The sequence below is a fragment of the Haliotis cracherodii genome, unplaced genomic scaffold, assembly GCF_022045235.1.
Source record: "Haliotis cracherodii isolate W230 unplaced genomic scaffold, xgHalCrac1.p SCAF_18, whole genome shotgun sequence".
Lineage (NCBI taxonomy): Eukaryota > Metazoa > Mollusca > Gastropoda > Lepetellida > Haliotidae > Haliotis > Haliotis cracherodii.
In genome coordinates this window covers 17,142,286-17,163,183 of record NW_027266273.1, presented here as the reverse complement: position 1 = coordinate 17,163,183, position 20,898 = coordinate 17,142,286, and the positions used below count along the sequence as shown (strand labels likewise).

General features: G+C 39.4%; 2 protein-coding genes across 3 annotated transcripts; one reads left to right on the top strand and one right to left on the bottom strand.

Annotated features, from left to right (window-relative positions):
- Positions 1 to 2,165: 2,165 nt before the first annotated feature.
- On the bottom strand, positions 2,166 to 8,471 carry LOC139465319 (single-strand selective monofunctional uracil DNA glycosylase-like). 2 transcript variants are annotated; one of them, XM_071247015.1, is made up of 4 exons: positions 8,423 to 8,471; positions 6,986 to 7,959; positions 5,126 to 5,245; positions 2,166 to 3,413 (listed from the first exon to the last, which is right to left on the bottom strand). In XM_071247015.1, the coding sequence occupies exons 2-4, from the start codon at positions 7,949 to 7,951 to the stop codon at positions 3,000 to 3,002; spliced, it is 1,500 nt and encodes a 499-aa protein (XP_071103116.1). In that variant the 5' UTR covers positions 7,952 to 7,959; positions 8,423 to 8,471; the 3' UTR covers positions 2,166 to 2,999. The 2 variants fall into 2 exon arrangements, with proteins under 2 accessions (XP_071103116.1, XP_071103117.1); XM_071247016.1 differs by having other exon boundaries at positions 8,417 to 8,466.
- A 251-nt stretch (positions 8,472 to 8,722) lies between these two features.
- LOC139465818 (charged multivesicular body protein 5-like) lies at positions 8,723 to 17,680 on the top strand. Its single transcript, XM_071247752.1, has 7 exons — positions 8,723 to 8,856; positions 9,172 to 9,276; positions 10,919 to 10,965; positions 12,075 to 12,168; positions 13,158 to 13,229; positions 13,938 to 14,159; positions 15,800 to 17,680. The coding sequence occupies exons 1-7, from the start codon at positions 8,788 to 8,790 to the stop codon at positions 15,854 to 15,856; spliced, it is 666 nt and encodes a 221-aa protein (XP_071103853.1). The 5' UTR covers positions 8,723 to 8,787; the 3' UTR covers positions 15,857 to 17,680.
- The last annotated feature ends 3,218 nt before the right edge of the window (positions 17,681 to 20,898 follow it).

The following is a 20,898-nucleotide window of genomic DNA, read 5'->3' as shown; positions in this document are numbered from 1 at the left end:
GGTGGTCAGGCTCGCTGACTTTGTTCATGCATGTCATCGACCCTAATTGTGTGGATCGATGCTCATGGTGTCAATCACTAGATTGTCTGGTCCAGACTTGATTAATTACAGACCGCCGTCATATAGCTGGAATATTGCTGAGTGCGACGTTAACCAACAAACAAACCTTTCAAATTAACTTTATGATTTCTAATGGAGGTCATGACATTAGACACATGTCAGATTGCTTTTTAAAGTAAGATCATATCCCACATGCCAAATGATCTCCATATGTTATCAACAGTTTAGGCTAAAAAAAATAATAGTCTTGGTTCTCAGGCATCATCTTAAAGTTAGCCGCACGTTTCGTTTTTATTTCCATTTTTAAAAAAATCCTACCCCAAATCCTTAAATATTCCAAGTCCAACGGTAGTCAAATACTGTATTCTAGTTTTATACTCATCATGGAATACATTTATGTAGGGAGGCCCTTTCCCAGGTTGATTGTACACAATAGTTTATTGATTACACAACTGTTTATTGGTTCATACCAGTTTAAACAACAAAAAATAAAGACACCACCCATCCGCACTATATTTTCAAAAACCATTGCCTGAGAACCAATTCTTTATTTTTTTAAGTCTTAATGACCATATTTCAAATTTGTCTAATTACCTCATTAACTTGTCCTGGAGGTTCAGTATATATTTGCTTGAGTTGCAAGAATAAATAGCAATAGTTCATGTTGACGTCATCTGTGGTTCCAACTTGTCGACTGGCTTAACACGATCTGTGTCAGTGTCAGTGTCAATGTGTTTGTATAACAGCTTCTAATTGATGTGGACTTAGGTGATGACATTTCAATGCAGTTGCTTCATCATACATCTGTATAGAGGACACAGGTTCTAGCAAAGTATATATCTGTCTTGTGATTTGATTTTGAGTCAATATGAAACTGTTAATAACTTCAATGTTTTGTGTCTGAAAAGGATTCAGATATTGGATAATTTCAAACCATATTCACCATAATGAGAGTCAAATAAGTGCCCTTTTACCAGTCTGCAAGTAATCTTTATTAGGGCAAGCCCAAATTTGACATGATTCTGTATTTGATACACATGTTGTATTTATACGAGACGGACAGGACCTTATTGATTAGTGTTTAAAACATGCTTTCTGTAACGTGAAATATCAACAAGATTGTCAGTCACCTTGTCTATTCATCCATTGCGGAAATGTTGGATTCCATTTCATTGTTCTTTATCAAGGTATAATTTGTATGTTTGTCTGGTCAAAGCTACAGGAAGCTTGAGTATTGAAGTATTGAGACAATCAAGATGCAGCCAATAGGCGAGGGGTGCATTTAGTGGTCATATGTGTTAGATGAATGCAAATGATTTTAAAATTTGTGTTTGTTAATTTTGTTGGAAATAAGTCAACAAAAGAATAATAGTGTTGTATTACATTTACAGTTGATAGCCCTGATTATCTGTAAAACTGTCAAGTGTATTTATAAACGATACCCCTCTGGGTGCGAGTGTGACTGATACTGATACAAAATGTGTTACGGTAATCGAACGCTGATATTTGGTTCTGTCCTGTGCTTGATTTATGATCTGTGTCATCTTTTCAATCTTCTGTTTATATGTTTGTGAAATTATTGTTAATAAAGATACAGATATGTTCAGTTTTGGAGTTTGCTAATCTTTATTTAGCTCATCTTGTCAGGACAAGAATCTGTGAAACTTGGTGTGAAAATGTGTGACTATATATATATACTACTCAAAAGAAGTTAAGGATCACCTGATTCTTTCATATTACTATAGTTAATATCTCATGTCATGACAGATTAACTTTACCATTATGAAAGAATCGGGTGATCCTTAACATCTTTTGAGTAGTATAGTTACAATTATGACTGATAAACCTGTGGTGGATTGACATTTGGAGATTAAACTTTTAAACTTTTAAACATTTTTGACATGACATTTTGGTCAATGCCATTGGTCCATTTGTCAGCCTCTGTTCAGACATAATATGCACTTGGACCGCCTCTGTAGTCAAGTGGATGAAGTGTCCGCCCGGAGAACAGAAGGTTGGTGGTTCAGTAGCCGGATGTCAGACCAAAAGAATTTGAATATGTTACTTGTTTTTATTCTGCTAGCACTTGGCATTAAGGGGCTAACACAAGGACTGGTTGGCGCTAAGTTGGCGCTAAGTTGGCAAACGGCGTCTGAGGTATCCATATTAAAACTGTGGCACAGAATCTCATGGGGCTACCACACACACTCACACGCACACGCACACGCACAGATGCAATAACTTTGAACATGACATTAAGCACCATTTCACCACCAAACAATTGGTCAAGCTTAAGTGACAGCCGTATTGAATATTACATTTTTGACACAAACTAAAAGGTGTACAGGCCACAACACCAGTCACCAGCTAGTTTAAACATAGGGTTTATGTATGGGATAAAACAATTGTTTACATGGGATCAAAAACCCAAATTCGAGAGATTTAAATCTCATTAAAAATCTGAAAGGAAGGTTTCATCAAACTTAATCGAAAAAATAATCAACATTTATCAACAATTTTATGTTTCAAACATACTTTCCATGAACCTTAGGAAAGGGGCGTAAACTATCTCTTGCCGGTGTACGGTACTTGAAAAAGAAATTCTTACAAGCATTGTGATTAATCAGCACCTGTTTCCTAGTGGTTCACTCACTGGGCTTCCGAAACGAAGGTTGCAAATTCAATATAGAAAAATATACAGAAAACATTGGTCATTTGATTTCCACGCATTTCCTGAAGTACATTGTGTCCAATGCAAAATAAATCTCTATCAATGGACATTCACATGGAACAATATCACCAGAATATCTGAGCCCAGCATCACTCTGGACTTTACCTGAACATCAAGCTGACAGTCACATAACGGAAATAGTGTTCAAAGAGGCGTTAAACCAAACACTCATATATTTTTCAACAACAATACAAATGAGGCCATGTTACTATTTATTCACAATAGTGTCCATTAAATCTAGTTCCTGCAACTGTTTCTTGACAATGTCACTCCATCCCTTATTGGCTGCTGGGTTAATAGGGCTTGGGTGCATGATGCACTCTGTACGAATACTGTCAATCCCGCTTCCTCGTAAAACTGTCCTCGCACGATTGTACGCAAATTTCCCCACACCCACTATGGTGGTAATGTCAAGAAGCTTCAACACTTCCAGCAACGCCTTGTCACAGGCAGCGTTGATCCTCTGCAGAGTCCTGGACTCGATCTGTGGCGGGGTGATGTTTTTGCCCGTGTCGCTCATGAAGGCAAATGGGCACATGTTGTACACGAAGCAGTTGGTGAAGAAAGTGTCCGGGCTGCCACACAGGTTGCGGAAGAAACCCCAGAACCTTCGCCCAGAAACCTGAAAATGAAGGAATCGTTAGAATAGGTGAAAATTGTACCTGTCTGTGGTTGGTTGGTTGGTTGGTTTGTTGTTTAACGCCGCACTCAGCAATATTACAGCTATATGACGGCGGTCTGTAAATAATCGAGTCTGGACCAGACAATCCAGTGATTAATATCATGAGCATCGATCCATGCAATTGGGATCGATGACATGCATCAACCAAGTCAGTGAGCCTGACCAACCGATCCAGTTAGTTGGTTGCTGAAGACCTATTCTACCCCGGAATTTTCACAGGTTGTACCTGTCTGTGGAAGCAATTGTATCATGTATAGGAAATGAAAATAACAAAGTCCCAGCAGTTACACTTCGGTCTGACATTGCAATTCGAAACATTCAATTCTGAATCCACTCCTCTGTGATACATCAGTGGTGAGTACATACGGAGAAGACCTCCCCCTTCTGAATCCATCTGCCCCATGTGCAAGGTAGGCTTTCAGTGAGCACTGTTGCACAGTGCTGTCGACCCCCTCAGTAAGAACCAGTGATATCTCCAACCTATGAGTTATTAAACTCCATGATACACTGAATAATCAAGGTTGGGATCTGTCACACTGTTCTCTCCAAGTGCTTGGACAAAGGTTTGCTCTGTGTAGGCTTAAACAAATAAAGAATGGGTCCTATTTTTGAAAATATAGTGTGGGCAGGCAGTGTTTTTTGTTGTTGTTCAAACTAGTATGTAACCATATAAACAGTTGTGTACCATCAACCTGGGAAAAGGCCTCCCTACAAAAACAAGCATACAAACTCGTATTGCTGCCATGACCTTAACACAAGATGTGCAATAACGCAGCGCGCATGTAAAGGGAAATAACTGAGTGCTACATTTTTTTATTTTGGGGAAAATGGAAATGGAAATGAAAATGAAATGTACGGCAGACTTTATGATGATCATGATGATGCTTGTGGTGCCTGAGAACCAAGCCTATTATTTCTTTTAGCCTTATGTGACAATTTCTCCAGTAAACATCCTTTTGGTGACTACTGTCTTTCCTCGATTAAATATACAGGTGTGTAATCTTTTGAGACATTCTTTACCCCTGGAGTTTAATCAAGGCCCAGCATTAATATCAATTTTTGTCTAATGGTTCACTCTGACCCATCTTCAGTACCATAGTTTAAATCTTCTCTGTATTGCTTCTGTTTGGTGGGACAATGTGTTGTATGCATGAAGCAGATAGATCGTTACATAGAGATTAGAATAGGGAATAATTCTTTAATCATGGCCCAATGTATATTTGAAGCCCAGCATTTAATCCAGGAAATACAGTATGTAATCTCCATAATTACCTCCAGAATGCATGCTTGTCGTAAGAGGCAACTAACAGGATTGGGTGGTCTGGCTCGATGACTTGGTTGATGCATGTCATCGATCCCAATTGCGTGGATCGATGCTCATGATGTCCATCACTGGATTGTCTGGTCCAGATTCGATTATTTACAGACCGCCATAATATAGCTGGAATATTGCTGAGTGCGGCATTGAACAACACACAAACAAAACACCAAACCTCTAGAATGCCGAATTAGGTAATAAAAATGAAAAAAAAAATTCATGCTTTCTACTGTTTTTATTGCTATTCTTGATAAACATGATAGATAGGTGCAATGTTTTCATTGCCTTACTGATACTTAAAGTCTGTCTTTAATTCATTTTCTCAGAATCTTACCTCTGACCTTGTACAATTGAGTCCGGCCACCTGACGTTTCGGGTGTTCTGGACATGGCTTGAGAACAGCACCAGGTATCTTCAGCCAATCTCTCACCATGCTGCTCTCTCCAAATGGCACCTACATGAGACATAAAGCATACAACTAAACAATTCCTCACGAAGTGTCGTTGGCTAAGAATACAGACATCACCAGTACAGTGTAGCACTCGTAGCCAAGCTCATTTCTATAAATAGTTGGAAAAACAATCCAAAAGACATCAAAATAAAGAAATTACAAATATTGTGAAGATATCAACTGTATTCACCTAAATACTACAGATAGCCAGAAAGGCATCCTAAAGATGGGTGGGCCTTTTCGAAGGTTGGGAAGCCATGATACTCTTTACCCCAATACACTAATACAGTTGACTTTGTACTATCTTATATCAATTTACATAGTTTATAAGTGTAATTTTATAATTAGCGGAGTTGCGGAAAGTATCTTTAAGAAAATATATTCATATTACCTAAGTAAATGTTATGCATCGGTTATGACTCGTATCAAACACTTTTGTGATTATTCCAGGAAAGTACTGCATCAAATACGCAGGAATCATGTGTCAAGTAAAACCATGGTAACAGATCTGTGCTATAGGTCTTCAGCAACCCATGGTTGCAGTAAAAGGCGATTATGCTTGTCGTAAGAGGCGATTAACAGGATCAGGTGGTCAGGCTCGCTGACTTGGTTGATGCATGTCATCGTATCTCAAATGTGTAGATCAATGCTCATGATGTAAATCACTAGATTGTCTGGTCCAGACTTGATTATTTCAAGGACGCCGTCATATAGCTGGAATATTACTAAGTGTGGCTTTAAACAACAAACAAACAAAACATCAGGGCAGACACCTTGTACACCAGCTCCTCCACTCAGACCAGAGTACAGACTAGCCTTCTAACTTCCTAGCCCTTCTAACTAGACACCTCAAATCAGTCGCAGACGTAACATGTTCGCGAGACGGCTCTGCTGTCTCTTGTACACGAGACGGGTGCGGTCCGCAGTACTCACTGAAGCGCTTGATACTAATTAATATGATGAATAAGCTTTTAGAAAATACTACATGTTAGTTTCTGAAAGATATGTACATAGGTGAAAATCGCTGTCAAAAACAGAGCATTTTGCTCAATTTTTGCACATTTTTCTCCCAATTTGACCGTTTATTATTTTTCTTATGGCATTTTTTTCATGTCATACGATAACTAGTATGATGTTCAATGACTCTACGTAATTTTGTTTTATTATTTTCACAAATAACACTTGTAGAGACATTTTTGTGCAACAAGCAGAAATCCATGGTCCACTGCCAGGCCGTCACGCATACGAGTGACCCCTCTCAGGTGGTCACTTGTACGCGAGATGGGAGACCCGTCTCGCGTACACGTTACGTCCTCTACTGCTAATATTTTAACAACAGATCCTCTGAGCCCTATATGCATAGGACTTATGAACAGCTCATGAACAGCTTATTCAAAATATGTTTGGATTGCAAATGCACCATGCGGGAAGTGGAGAAGAGACGCAACACCCTAAGAGCATCTGTATAAGAATATTATTTAGGCTTTGTAAGTTCCTAATTACAATATGTAGGTTCTGGTTTTGAATTTGTGTTCTTCTGTCCATGACTTGATGAACATATCAGCTTCACTGCCGCTACAGGCCCAAGTTAATTTGATTGACCGTTTAAAGCCAAGATATACTGAGGTTGTATTTTTCGCATTGCTTAAAAATATTAACTATAAAAAATACCCAAAGGTCTGTCAATGTTATTTGAAACGCAGCATCAAACAACAGACCAACTAATCAGGTCTCATTACTCACCCCGTTCTGTGACATTCCCCATGGACCAGGGTTCATGCCAAGGAACAGGATCTTCTTCCTCGAGTTGCAGAACTTCTCAACAAAGTTGTAATGTGGCTCAAAAGCATATTCCAGTGGGTTGTACACATATGCCACCTTTGGAGGCAGGGTTATCTCCCTTAGCTCCTCACACTGTGTCTTCTCAATAGAAATATAGCGCTCTGCTACTGATGGTGATGATGACTTCGGAACAAACAGGTAAATACCTCTTTGAGAATGTTCTGTCTTGATATTCAAGCACCTGTTTGTCAAATCATTACAAGTTTCAGTACCAGAATTCACAATGTCTGATTCTGATATGGTACTTGAAGATTGTTTTGATTGTTGGGCTCTCTGAGAGTCGTCTGACTGGCTCAAATACAAAAAGTCAGGTTCAGTTTTGTGATTTAGCATATCAAAAGGAACAAAACTTCCATGCATACCAGCGTTTGTTGCGGATCTATTCGTAATACTTGGAACTGGAGGTGGAGAGGTATCTGATATGAAATGGTTCTGTTTGGTAAAGTTCCTGGAATCAGCTTGAACATTCATACTTGAAACTGTAAATTTCTGAGGTACATGAGACAACATTCTCTTGTCCCCTTCTTCCTGGCCTCTGTAATTTAATAGTGTAGTATCACTGTGGTGATGTGATTGATTGAGTTCATTCATAAACGAACCAGGAATGCCTGCGTGGGTCATTGATGTCACCTCTCTCGTTTGGTTAATTTTTCTTGGAAACCATGGTAACATATTCCATTTGGGTACTTGATTCAGCTGATCATTCTTTGTTAAATCTTGTGGTTCATCCTTTCCCACTACTTTTCTACATTTGAAATAGTCCTCCATCTGTTTCTGTGAAGAGATTCCAGCAGATGGAGTGTCACTGTCAGAACCATGAACTCTCTTCAAGGAAGAAGCAGATACCCCACTACCTTGACACTCCATTCTCTTTCCTGAAATGTTGAAGATCTGTCCAACTGACACTTCTATGGATTCCTGACAGTACTGGTAGCAATTAAGATATCTTCTTCCTCATACGTACGAAAGTAGTAGATCTACGTGACCTGTTTTATGGAGCATTATTATGGATCTATCTTTGAAAATGATCACCATAAAATGTCATGAACCAACAGTATATGTATATATATCATTACCCTGTGTTAATATATAGAGTCTATGTCACGAATAGTATGAAAGGTAATGTTTTCATATTTAAAAGGAATAAGGGCCTTGTGACATGTATCTTATCTTATAGGATTCATCTTTCAATTTCTCTGTATAAATGTGTCATATTCATTAATATTAATAATCGAGAGAGTCTCTCAGAGACAGGTCATCCTGCTATATACAATAAGCGTTAAAATATCATACAGTTACGGTGATGTCTGAGTCATGATCATGAGAAAGTACCTGTACCGTGTACGACGCAATGTTATATTTAGGAACGTTATTTACACACGTCATGACCTCACACAGCCTGATTGAAATGACCCAGTATCACATGAGCAGCATCATGGAGTAATCTTTGCAATCGCCAAAATAAACCGATCTAGCCAGTAGATTGTGTGTGTAGTCACCTAAAGCCATTGTTGAATGTAGCGTTATATTATCTTATAGTAGTTTGAGACTAAAACAGCAGATTCTTACAAACATTTCGTTCTATATCAGTTTAATATAACAAAACTTAAATAACTGCTCCCTTAACAGGAAGTACCTGTGGACGCCATTGTTGGTGTTGACATCTTTACTGAACGGAGTGTCAGCTCGCTCTTCTCTTCAACATGAATCGCCTATTTGGAAAGGGGAAAGCAAAGGAACCTGCGCCGAATCTCACAGATTGTATTTCAAATGTAAGTAAGATGACAGTAGTCAGTCGTATGTAAATATGTTATGTACATAGCAATAAACTGGGTTACAAACATTACAGAAATATTGTTAGCAAAGGAAAATAGTCAAGATTATCGCTTTTAGATACATCATTAGTCACATTGTCACTATGAAGTCTCTCGATCAGATCATGTGGCTGTTCATGTCAAATACAGGAATGTACAAGATAAAACGTGAATAATGAATGTTGAAGCCCTTACCATTCATTACGATTACGAAATCTTGCGTTATGTCCGGATCTGGTCCGTCAAATAGCCAATTTGTGATTCTTGTATCAGATTGACAGTCGAGGAGATTCGGTTGACAAGAAGATAAGCCGGCTAGATCAAGAATTGAACAAATACAGGAATCAGATGAAGAAGATGAGAGATGGTCCATCAAAGGTAAGAATGACAAACAACAGGGAGTGGAGCACTTTACTGGGTGCACTTTTTCAGATCCATTTAGTGCTGTGAGAGCTCTAACAGCTTGGCTAATTAATGCGTTAAGTAGCTGACGTTCTTCCACCATGACCACGAGTGCTATCACATGTAATCAGTTCTCGTTTAACAGGTCATTAGCACCCTATTAACACACATGCATAATTCAGTAAACAATGAATTGCGCATGCGTGTGACGTCACAGTCCGCTCTCCCATTCATCTTTTCTTGAAACCACGCACGTCATTGTTTATGTCAACATGACCGACCAATCGGATTAACCTGATTAACGCTTGAAAAAGTAAGAATTTATGACTAACCCTTGCCCTCAGCAAGCTAACCTAAGGACCTAAAAGGGGTGTTGGATTGTAATGACGTGTAAGTTTCCCTAAGACCGAAAAGGGGTGTTGGATCATAAAGACATGTAAGTTTCCCTAAGACTGAAAAGGGGTGTTGGATCGTAAAGACGTGTAAATTTCCCTAAGACCGAAAAGGATTGTTGGATCGTGAAGTGAGAGTCACTGGAGCATGGTGATTGAGCGGATGGTAGAGCTCAGGCTGCGCCCAGTAAATTGCATTGTTGCCAAAGGACATAGTCCTGGGGGTGTAGATTGCTGACTTTGTGTTTTTATGCTGTTGGATCTCTACTTAACACATTGGTGCCGACTAAATGGCATTATGTCTTTCTGATTCTGCAAACACAATGTAGACATTAATAAAAGACAAGAAAATGCTGGTTAACTTCAGAGCTTAATTTGTTTGCAACAGGTCAACTTTTCACCTTTTCGCAGATAGTGTGTGTGACATCCATTTGTCATAAAAACAATGCTTCACACTGAAATTTGGTGATACATACAAGTGAGTGTGCACAATTAGAATGAGAAACCAGTCAAGCAAGTAATAGCTGTACCTTGCAGGGTTGTTTAGGTTGTTGGTTTTGCTTGGAGTTTAAAGTCCTTTACCATGTTTACTGGTGGTTAATCTTTGACCCATGAAGATCCGGGGTAGAATAGGTCTTCAGCAACCCATGCTTTACGTAAGAGCCTACTAACAGGATCGGGTGCTCATGCTCGCTGACTTTGTTGATGCATGTCATCGTATCCCAACTGCGTGGATTGATGCTCATGAAGTCAATCACTGGGTTGTCTGGCCCAGTCTCGATTATTTTTCAGACTGCTGCCATATAGCCAGAATATTGTTGAGTAAAGCGTTAAACAACAAACAGACAAATCTTGTCCAGACTTTAAAACTTGCATGTTGCAGCGATAAAATTGTTATGTTGTTGACTGCTCTTGAACAATATCTACTCTTTTAGATAGTTTCATGGGTAGTATTCTGGCAGATATGCATTGAAACAATGAGCAAAAACAATGTGACTTCATAAGACTACAGATGATGTTTGACATTGCTCCAAGTAGGCTACATGTAATCTATTTCACCTGTAATTGGTCGCTTTCTTTATCTAAGCAGGGAATATAGTATGACATATTAGTTATCATTTTCTTTCCAGTGTTGTAAATATTTAAAGTCATGATTGTACATAGTTGTGACTGTGCCTTGAATGAATTCATGGGTATTGTGTGTTATTTATGATTTTTCTTTGCAGAATATGGTCAAACAGAAGGCAATGAGGGTTTTGAAACAGAAAAAGATGTAAGTTTCTTTGTGTATCAACATGACCAATTGAATAGATGATGAGAACCGATTTATGCACTTGGTATCTGAAGTTAACACCCAGCTATAGCAGTCATCATTAGCAGTGAGGGACTCTTTTATAGACTATAAACTTGAACATAGGCAGTGAAAGGGAGTAACCATGATGACACTTTGAACAGTAATTAACCTGCATGGAAAAAGGAAAACCAGCTGTTCCAAATTAAAGGTAGTCATTGAGCACTCTCACAAGTTGTTGCTTCATGCTAACATGAGGCCTACATTATTGCCCTGTTTTTAGTGTTGTGGGGTTAGCTAGGTGAGGTGAAGGTGAAATGGGGTTTAACTCACTCACCCAAGATTATTGCACTTTGTGACGTGCATGCACGTGTGTGTGGCTGCATGTACTTGTCCTGACTAATGCCGATTTTATAGTGCTAGCCCATTGAAATACCATGCTTCAGTGTAAAATGAATATCCCCCTCAGACCAATTATATGGACTCTTGAGCCGAACAGTCCTTGTTTTAGCCCCTTGATGCTGAGCACCAGGCAGGGTAACAACAAGTACCATCTTTTAGCGTCTTTTGGTATGATTCAGCCGAGGATCGAAGCCCGGTCCTTATGCTCTCCGGGTAGACACTCTACCATTAGACCATGGCGGCGGTTGTGGGGTTAACTACCCATATGTCCTTGTTTTGCGAGACACCTTCAATCAAGGTGTTGCAGCGATACATAAACAGTGGGGCAAAGGAACTGTGACCATTGTGACATAGTAGGTCACATGTTACTTCAGCATGTGTGTTCCTCTAGCCTTTGAATATCGCTCGATGACTTCCTTTAAACGATACCATAAGTTTGGTAGATTTGATACATTTATACCCTCTTGCTGTGAATTATTCAGTTTATTATGTCTATTGTTTTTTAGTAATTTATAGATCATCATGATCATATAGATTCCTGTGTCATGATGTAAGATACTGTTGTTCCAGTTTTGAAAATGATTAGTGTTCATGTATGATCACAGATGAGGTTAATGCTTGTTATGAACCTGACAGGTCGTGTGTTTCTTTGATCTTGATGAACACTTATGACCATGATTCCTTGCCAGGTATGAAAGTCAGCGTGACCAGCTGATGCAGCAGTCCTTCAACCTGGAACAACAGAACTTCGCTATCCAAACCATGAAGGACACCAAAACAACAGTAAGTAGAAGTCTGTCTCAAAACAACAGTAAGTAGAAGTCAATCTCAGAACAACAGTCAGTTGAAGTCAGTCTCAGAACAACAGTAAGTAGAAGTCAGTCTCAAAACAACAGTAAGTAGAAGTCAATCTCAGAACAACAGTCAGTTGAAGTCAGTCTCAGAACAACAGTAAGTAGAAGTCTGTCTCAAAACAACAGTAAGTAGAAGTCAGTCTCAGAACAACAGTAAGTAGAAGTCAGTCTCAAAACTGCAGTAGGTAGAAGTCTGTCTCAGAACAACAGTAAGTAGAAGTCAGTCTCAGAACAACAGTAAGTAGAAGTCTGTCTCAAAACAGCAGTAAGTAGATGCCAGTCTCAGAACAACAGTAAGTAGAAGTCAGTCTCAGAACAACAGTAAGTAGAAGTCAGTCTCAGAACAACAGTAAGTAGAAGTCTGTCTCAGAACAACAGTAAGTGGAAGTCAGTCTCAGAACAACAGTAAGTAATTGAAGACTACATCATAAAGAAACTGACCGATTTTCAGTTAGAAATATTATGAATATATTTCTTGAAATATGAATATATTTTTTTTTTCGTTCAGGGATGTATATGTTTTCTTTCATATGTTATGCCTCCAATTTCTAGAATTATATTAGTAACTACTTTTGTAATATGCTCGTGTATGATGTAGGGGCACTGATGAGGCAATCATCTAAAGTACCTCAATTCGCTGTACAGAGTTGTATCCCTTGGGCACTGTGATCATAGGTTTGATTCTTGTTTCACCCCAGTATTGTTTCTAGGTATGTCAGCACCATACCCATGCCCATGGATTTTACCAAAGTGCTAAATATCTAAGACCTGCATCACTTTTGGCTTTTCTCATCACATTCAGCTGACACACCGTGATATAACTGGAATATTGTTAAAAAGCGATGTTTAACCTCACTCACTCTCTCTGATATGTTAAACAGGTGATTTAATGTATTATAATGTTTGTGTTTTCTACAGGTTGATGCCATGAAAGTTGGAGTTAAACAGTTTAAAAAAGAATATAAGACGATGGATATTGGCAAGATTGAGGTGAGAAACCTTTAGAGAATAAGGCAATGTTATTTTGCTGAGCTCATGATGGCTTCGGGGGCATTGAACGGGTCTGGGTGGTCAGACTCGTTGACATGGTTGATCCATGTCATTATATCCCATATGGGTAGATCGATGCTCATAATATCAGTCACTAGATTTTCTTGTCCAAACTTGACAATTTAAAGACTGCCATCATATGCTGGAATATTGCTGTGTGTGTCATTTAACAAGAAACAAACAAACACAGTAAAGATTTGGGGATACATTACATGAATGTTTGTTACCATAACAATATTTATAAAGTTTAAAAAATAGAATGATTAAATCATTCTTGAAGATCCATGGTAGAATAGTGCTTCAGCAACCCATGCTTGCCGTAAAAGGTGACTAATGGGATCGGGTGGTCGATGACTTGGTTGATGCATGTCATCAATCCCAACTGCGTGGATCGATGCTCATGATGTCAATCACTGGATTGTATGGTCCTAGACTCGATTACTTACAGACCGCCGTCATTTGGCGTGAATATTGCTGAGTGCAGCGTTAAACAACAGACAGATCTCATGTCAAACAAACTACATCCCAACATAGACCCTTTTCACTGGTCACGGTGCAAGACAATTCACTTTGGAACCTCTTGGTGAGTGACAGAACCCTGAAACTATTTTACAAACATGTTACTATAGCCAGTTTGAAATGTTTTAGGACCTGCAAGATGAGATGGAAGACCTCATGGATCAGTCCAATGAGGTCCAGGAGATCATGGGACGGAGTTATGGCATGCCGGAGGTGGATGATGATGAGCTTGAGGCAGAGCTTGATGCCTTGGGTGATGAGATTGGCCTGGATGAGGATGCCTCCTATCTTGATGATGCTGTCAGTGCACCGTCAGCACCTACAGGCGAGCCTGGAGCAGACAGCATGAGGGTAGGTGATGCTGGTGTCTGTGCCACTCGTACTGGACAAAATGTAAACAATGGTTTGCCTTGCTGTGCCACAGACCATCCTCCATTACCCAGTGTATTATATCTCCATTCTATTTTGATAAATTCCCTGGACCCATTTACTGAAATAGTTTTGAGTAGGATCCGAAGAGCACAGTGCTAAAACTATGTGTCTAATCAAATTACTTCCCAACTTACCGAGGCAAGAGAGTTAACTGACTGTTGAAGTCCAGTTTCCACCATTGCCTAACTAGGCTTTATGGAGTCATATTTTGGCTGGACTAACGAGTCTATGCATAGACCAATCAAAATCACGTAACAAATTTGATATCTGGTTCGTAAACTGCCGTGCAGACCTTCAAGGTTTGCAAGGAATGTGTACCACCAACTCAATGTCAACAGATATTTTCCAAATCTTTTCATGTTTTTAATCAAGGTGCTCATGTGATTTGATGCACTTCTTGAAGTAGGATCCAACTTATCACAATATGGAATTTTTATTATCAATCAGATTGTCTTGACTGCGCACCGTCATTTTGTTTGAAGCAAATGCAAGTGATATGAGAGGTAGAATCTGATTAGTCAATATGAGGGACAAGAAGGGACATAACTCTTATTAGCCACTGGTGGCGCTGTGATAGAGCCTGGAAATTCCAGCCAAGTTTGACAAGGGTGTAAACTAGACTTCAATAGTCTATAAACTCCCTTTTCTCAGGAAGATGTTTATTCCCTTGAACAGATGATGAACAAGAGAAATTCTCTGCTAAGGACTGATTGAAGTGAAGACTTCACCTTCCAAAACCTAGTTGAGGTGTAGAGTGGTTGTAAAAATGTAATACAGATATAATACACTGGACAATCAAGGATGTGCCACTAGAGTTTGATAGGATGGTGTGACATACTTCCAGTCCTTGGTGAAGATTCATTTGGTGAATGATGAAAGAGCTTAAATCATAAATACTGATTTATGCAGTTCCCTTTGACCAGATGCACGAACATGACATAAGTAAAGCTCTATGATAGTTTTGTGTGGATGATCATGAGTAGTAAGTAGAAAGTCGAAGCTTGCATTGGAATAAAATGATTATTCCCAGTATGTTTTAATGAATATGGGGCTGCCTCCATGGTTTAGTGGATAGAACATCAGCCTGGAGAGCTATAGGTCAGTTGTTCGATCCCCTGGTCACATTATGCTAAATGTCAGTGTAATGTGTCTGATTTGGGTATCCATAACATCATGTTGAATGGCATCTTAGTATCCTTGCACTATTTAACCGTCAGAAGTCCGGACTGGTACAAGCAACTACACACAGACACACATGCATGCACATCACTTTATCAATAACTAGTCTTGAATGCGACATTACCCCTTTTCACCTGACCTATGTGGATGATGCCTTTGGGTCAGGATGATGCCAGGTCGTCCAGTGCTCCAAAATGGGCTGTCAAGAGTTGCATCCATTAGGCCTCCGAGAAACCTATGGTCATTGGATCGAATCCCAGATTGGCCCAGCGTTATTACCCATTCATGAGTTACCTCCCTTACACTACTGTTCTATAAGCAAAGTGGCTTGTGGGTGTGTGAATATCTGTCATATCAACCATATGTTTTGTTAATTCCAGGGAGATGTTCCTGTTGATGAATTCGGATTACCCCAGATTCCCCAGTCAGCCAAATAGGAGCCAGCGAACTACACTTGTTACTGATTGTCACTCTGTAAATATATAAGTGAGTTTGTACAGACATGTTGTTGTAACTGTGGTCAGATATCTCATACAGTGAAACTGTATCCCAGACTTGGCGATATGGTGGGACCGATCTCTGTCAGCAAATGCTTTACGTTATTCTTTAGTCTGTGGAAGCTGACTTTGCAGGGTATTGTAAAACATTTAATCTTAAGGTTCGAGACTGACATAGTCAGAAAACAGAATTTGGCATGGTTGTTCATTTAATTTAAAAACTTAAGACTACTCTATGCATTAGTGCTGTAGATTTGCTCCAACTCATTTATTTTTTCAAGAACTAAGCTGAATTGAATTATTTGTCTGGTGTTCAGACATCTAAACAACTAGCAAGTCTTTTTCATGAATATGTGATGATTTATCATTTTTCCACATTTTCTGTTACTATGATGTATATACTGCTGTTCAGTAAATCAGTCTCAGATGCGTTGTGCTGCTGCTTTAAGAAATATGTGCGGTAACCATGGTAACACGTATACTGTTCTACCAACTAAGACTGAAGATTTCAACTGTAACAAAAAATTATGCATGATGTACCAAGGCAAAAGATATTCAGTATCTCACAGACATGTGAATTGGGTAGACTGTGCATAATATAGTATATGTGCACTGATCCTTTGGTTTATGAACAAATATGTAGTATGGCTGTAATTTTGTAAATATTGATATGTGAATGATTCAAGGCAGTGTGTGAAATTAAGTGACAGTAGTACTAGTCAAACAGCTATAGTTCAGAGTTTCTCCTTGAGACAAACTACATTTGGATAATTTCCATAATTTTATCAACATCTTTCATGACCAAATTTGAAGAAAAGAATCTTCAGCACATTTTTTATGACAGTGTCCCAGAAAATGGAACTGATTTGAAAGCCTGTACCCTATGAAAAACAAACATGTCATAGTCCTCCGTACCCCCACCTTGACTGGGAACTGTTTAACTGTCTAGAGACCATGTACAGTCTAGGTCTAGACACAGAGACATAGTGTCAGTGTTGAATGTTAGATTGTTGAATTCATATGCCAATATGTCATGAAATTTGATTTAACAGATGATGATAGTTTTGAATATCTCAAAGCCAATCTCTATGCCAATTGGAACAAGCCTAATCTATCTTTAGCACTACTACCCATGCGTATGAACGTTAATGGAATAGAATGGAATATAGTAACGTATTTGACTGGGTCACACCACAATAACGGTATGAACCGTCACACTAGCCATTGAGCTTCTGACATCTGAAGATGAAGCGTGTTCGCTACTAGTATTTCACACACTGCTTTAAAGCAACCTTTTCTTTGTTACAGCTTGTTCTATTGTAAGCCAACTAGAGGGTGCGTGGCAGCAATATTATGCATCTTAGGTTTAATAAAATAAAAGAATTGGTTCTCAGGCAATTTGAGAATTTACAATAATTCAGAAAAAATTAAGTATTATAGCATTTTACTGCTGGGGTCGTGTGTTCGAGACGCGGAATATTTAAATATTTTTTTAAATGGAAATGAAAATAATGTGTGGCGGACTTTATGAAGACGCGAGCGGAGCCTGAGAACCAAGACTTTGATTTTTTCAGCCTTAGTTATGGCTCTTGATTCTGGAAACTATTGTTAAATCACTCAAATGAAGTCAGGCTAGGTCAAATGCATCATCATTGCGTACAAATGTACAAAATAGTTAAAATCAGCTTGTTGATGTAAACATTGTAAGTTATTTCAAGTGTTGTCATATTTATGCTCATTTAATTAAACATTTTGTACATATTGCGAATGCATTCTGTTATCTCTCTCATGTTATATCTGCAGCACAGCTGAATGCAATGTCACAAGTCCCACACTAACACACTGGTCATCTTCACTGAAAGACATTGTTGATGTGTAGAAAAACTACAACACTGTCCTGAATGTGACAGATTTATGAATATTTTTTGCAAGCTCGAAATGGGTTTGTTTGATCCCTGCTGGGCCACTAGTGTGTGGTTGCTGCCCAGACACTTCTCCTTCAGTGGTGAAGCTGAAAGGGGTCACACTTGTTCCTGCCATTGATGACTTTGGTTCCAGCGCTCTGAAATGGGCATGTTTGTCTAATGACCCCAAATTCCATGTGTACATTGGTGTCCATTAGGTAATCCAGGATCATTTGCAAGTGGGTTTGAATCAAGTTTTTTTTCTCATAATGATCCATTGTTTGTCAGCACAATACACTCCCATTTTGAGCAGACACTCTGTGATTTCATCGAAATCCTTTTTGAAGCTGTGTAGATCTCCTCGTCATCTGGCGGATACATCATCAGTCTGGAGCTGAAGGGCAGTGGATCGATTCCTGGCCATGTCATAGCAAAAGAGGTTAAAAGATAGTACACATTGATACCGAGGCGAGGGAGCTAACTGACGATCAAAGTCCAGTTTCCACATTTGCTATATGAGGCTGGATTTTGGTAATGATATTTTGGCTGGACTAAGAGGTCGATGCATTATCCAGTCAAAATCGCATATCGGGTTCGTAAACATGACTACTGCCTTTCAGATTTTGGTCGATTACAGGATTTGCAAAGCATGTGTACTGGCTACTGTCCACAAATGTTTTCCAAATCTCTTCATGTTACAATCTCATTAAAATCAGATCTTAGTCTTCGCTATTGCTAAACAAAGATCTGAGGACATCCCATTACGTCAAATCAGAACAACCTTTTGCGAATTTTGACCGACCAGTGAAATGACTGATAAGAAATCGACATTAGCCAATCAGAAGGCAGCTTTCTCGAGCTGGCGACTATGCTTCGAAACATATTTTGACGTATTCTCGATTAAAAAAATTAAGACTAATAAGAAGAACACCCTGGAATGGCTTATAGATGGTCTAGATTGTATGGATATAATAATAAAACCCATAACTGTCGTTCGGACTACCCCATGTTAAATATTTGGTGGTTGCATGATTAGAAAACACATTCTGACTGTCACTTTCACGATCTGGTAAGCGATGATCTGATTGGTTGGAAGAAAGGTCGTTCTGACGTGACCCGTAATGGAATGTCCTCAGATCTTTGTTTTGTCGCTTACCAGATATTGAAAGTGACAGTTGGAATGTGTTTTCTAATCATGCAACCTGGAAAACATTAACACTGGGTATTCCGAACGACACATCCGGCCCGTACGACTGATTCCTTCAAAATTATCTTTGTCTTTCTCTCGCTTCCGTGGGATCAACATTTGAACGGAGGAGGCGTTGCATAGTACATGGGAAGCACTGCCATACAATCTCAACCACATATCAGACATTCCGGAATGTTCGTTTGTTCAGTTTTCAAAATTTTAATTGAGAACTGTGTCAACATATTTTTCAAGCGTAGTCTGAAATGGAAGTGTAGTCATTTCAGTGGTCCGTCAAAGTTCGCGAAAGGTCGTTCTGACCGGACCCGTTATATCCTCAGATCTTTGTTTAGCGGCAGCGCGAACGTAGATCTGATTTTAATGAGACTGCAAAGATCTGAGGACATCCCATTACGGGTCATGTCAGAACGACCTTTCATCCAACCAATCAAAGCGTCGCTTACCAGATATTGAAAGTGATAGTTGGAATGTGTTTTCTAATCATACAAACTCGAAAACGTTAACACGACCTTTCGCGAATTTTGACCGACCAATAGAATGACGAACAAGAAGTCGACAATAGCCAATCAGAAGGCAGCTTATTCGAGCTTTACGGCACAAGTTTCAAACTGGCGACTACGCTTCGAAACACATTTTGACATACACTCGATTAAAAAAATAATAGCTGAACAAAAGAACATTCTGGAATGGCTAATAAATGGTTTAGATTGATTGAATACAGACATAAAGCCCATAACTGTCGTTCAGAATACCCAGTGACCTGTGTGTGTTTTTTTCGAGGTTGCACGATCAAAAATCACATTCCAACCATCACTTTCATGAGCTGATATGCGATACTCTGATTGGTCAGATAAAAGGTCGTTCTGACATGACCCGTAATGGCTGTCCTCAGATCTGTGTTTAGCGGTTGTGAGAACTAAGATCTGATTTCAATGAGATTGTCCCACATTAAGCTGACATTCCGTGATGAAACAGAAATACTGTTCAAAGCGGCGGTCAAAGGTGCTTCAAACCCAAGTTACTCCATGCCTAAAGCTCTGTGCAGACTGAGGCTTGTCGTGATCCTATAACCATTGATTCAGATCTCAGTTTAGCCCCGATTATAATGTTTGGATTGTCAGCACCATACACTTTCTCACGGGTTTCACCTAAGTGGTAAACATGTAATACCTACACCACTTTGTGTTTTCCTTCCACATCAAGGTGCTGACATACTGATTAAAGTGTTGTTGAACCTAATTCACTCACTCAATAAGCATTGTCACGACAATATTAAATGTCAAATGTCATATTATCATGGTTACAACTCATAAGTTCGCTCGTCACGCCGAAGACACGGGTTCGATTCCCGACATGGGTACAATGTGTGAAGCCCATTTCTGGTGTCCTCCGCCGTCATATTGCTGGAATATTGCTAAAAGCGGCGTAAAACCATACTCATTCACTCATTCAGTCACTACAACTCATAAAAAATGCGCCCGTGGTCTTGGGGAGAGTGTGTCTGCCAGAAGAGCGGAAGGTCGGCAGTTCTGTCCAACCTGAAGTGGGAGGGGGATAGAAGGAATAGCTCCACCCTTCCGTCCGTCTCGTTTGATTTTCGGAAAATAAGTCCACGCCGTTCAATATTTACTGACCAAAGTTTGCACAGATATCAGTCTAGGCATGAACTAAGGCCTTTTGCTGATTATGAAATTTTGAAATTGTTATTATTCCGATTTCCATGACAACACACTGGACTAAGGTTCAAATGAGGGTAAGGTTTGTTACTAGAGAATAACTCAAACAAAAGGGGGCACGGGTGGCCCAGTCGTCTAAGGTGCCGCGATTCGCTGTGCAGAGTTGCGTCCCTTGGACACGCCAGAAACCTATGA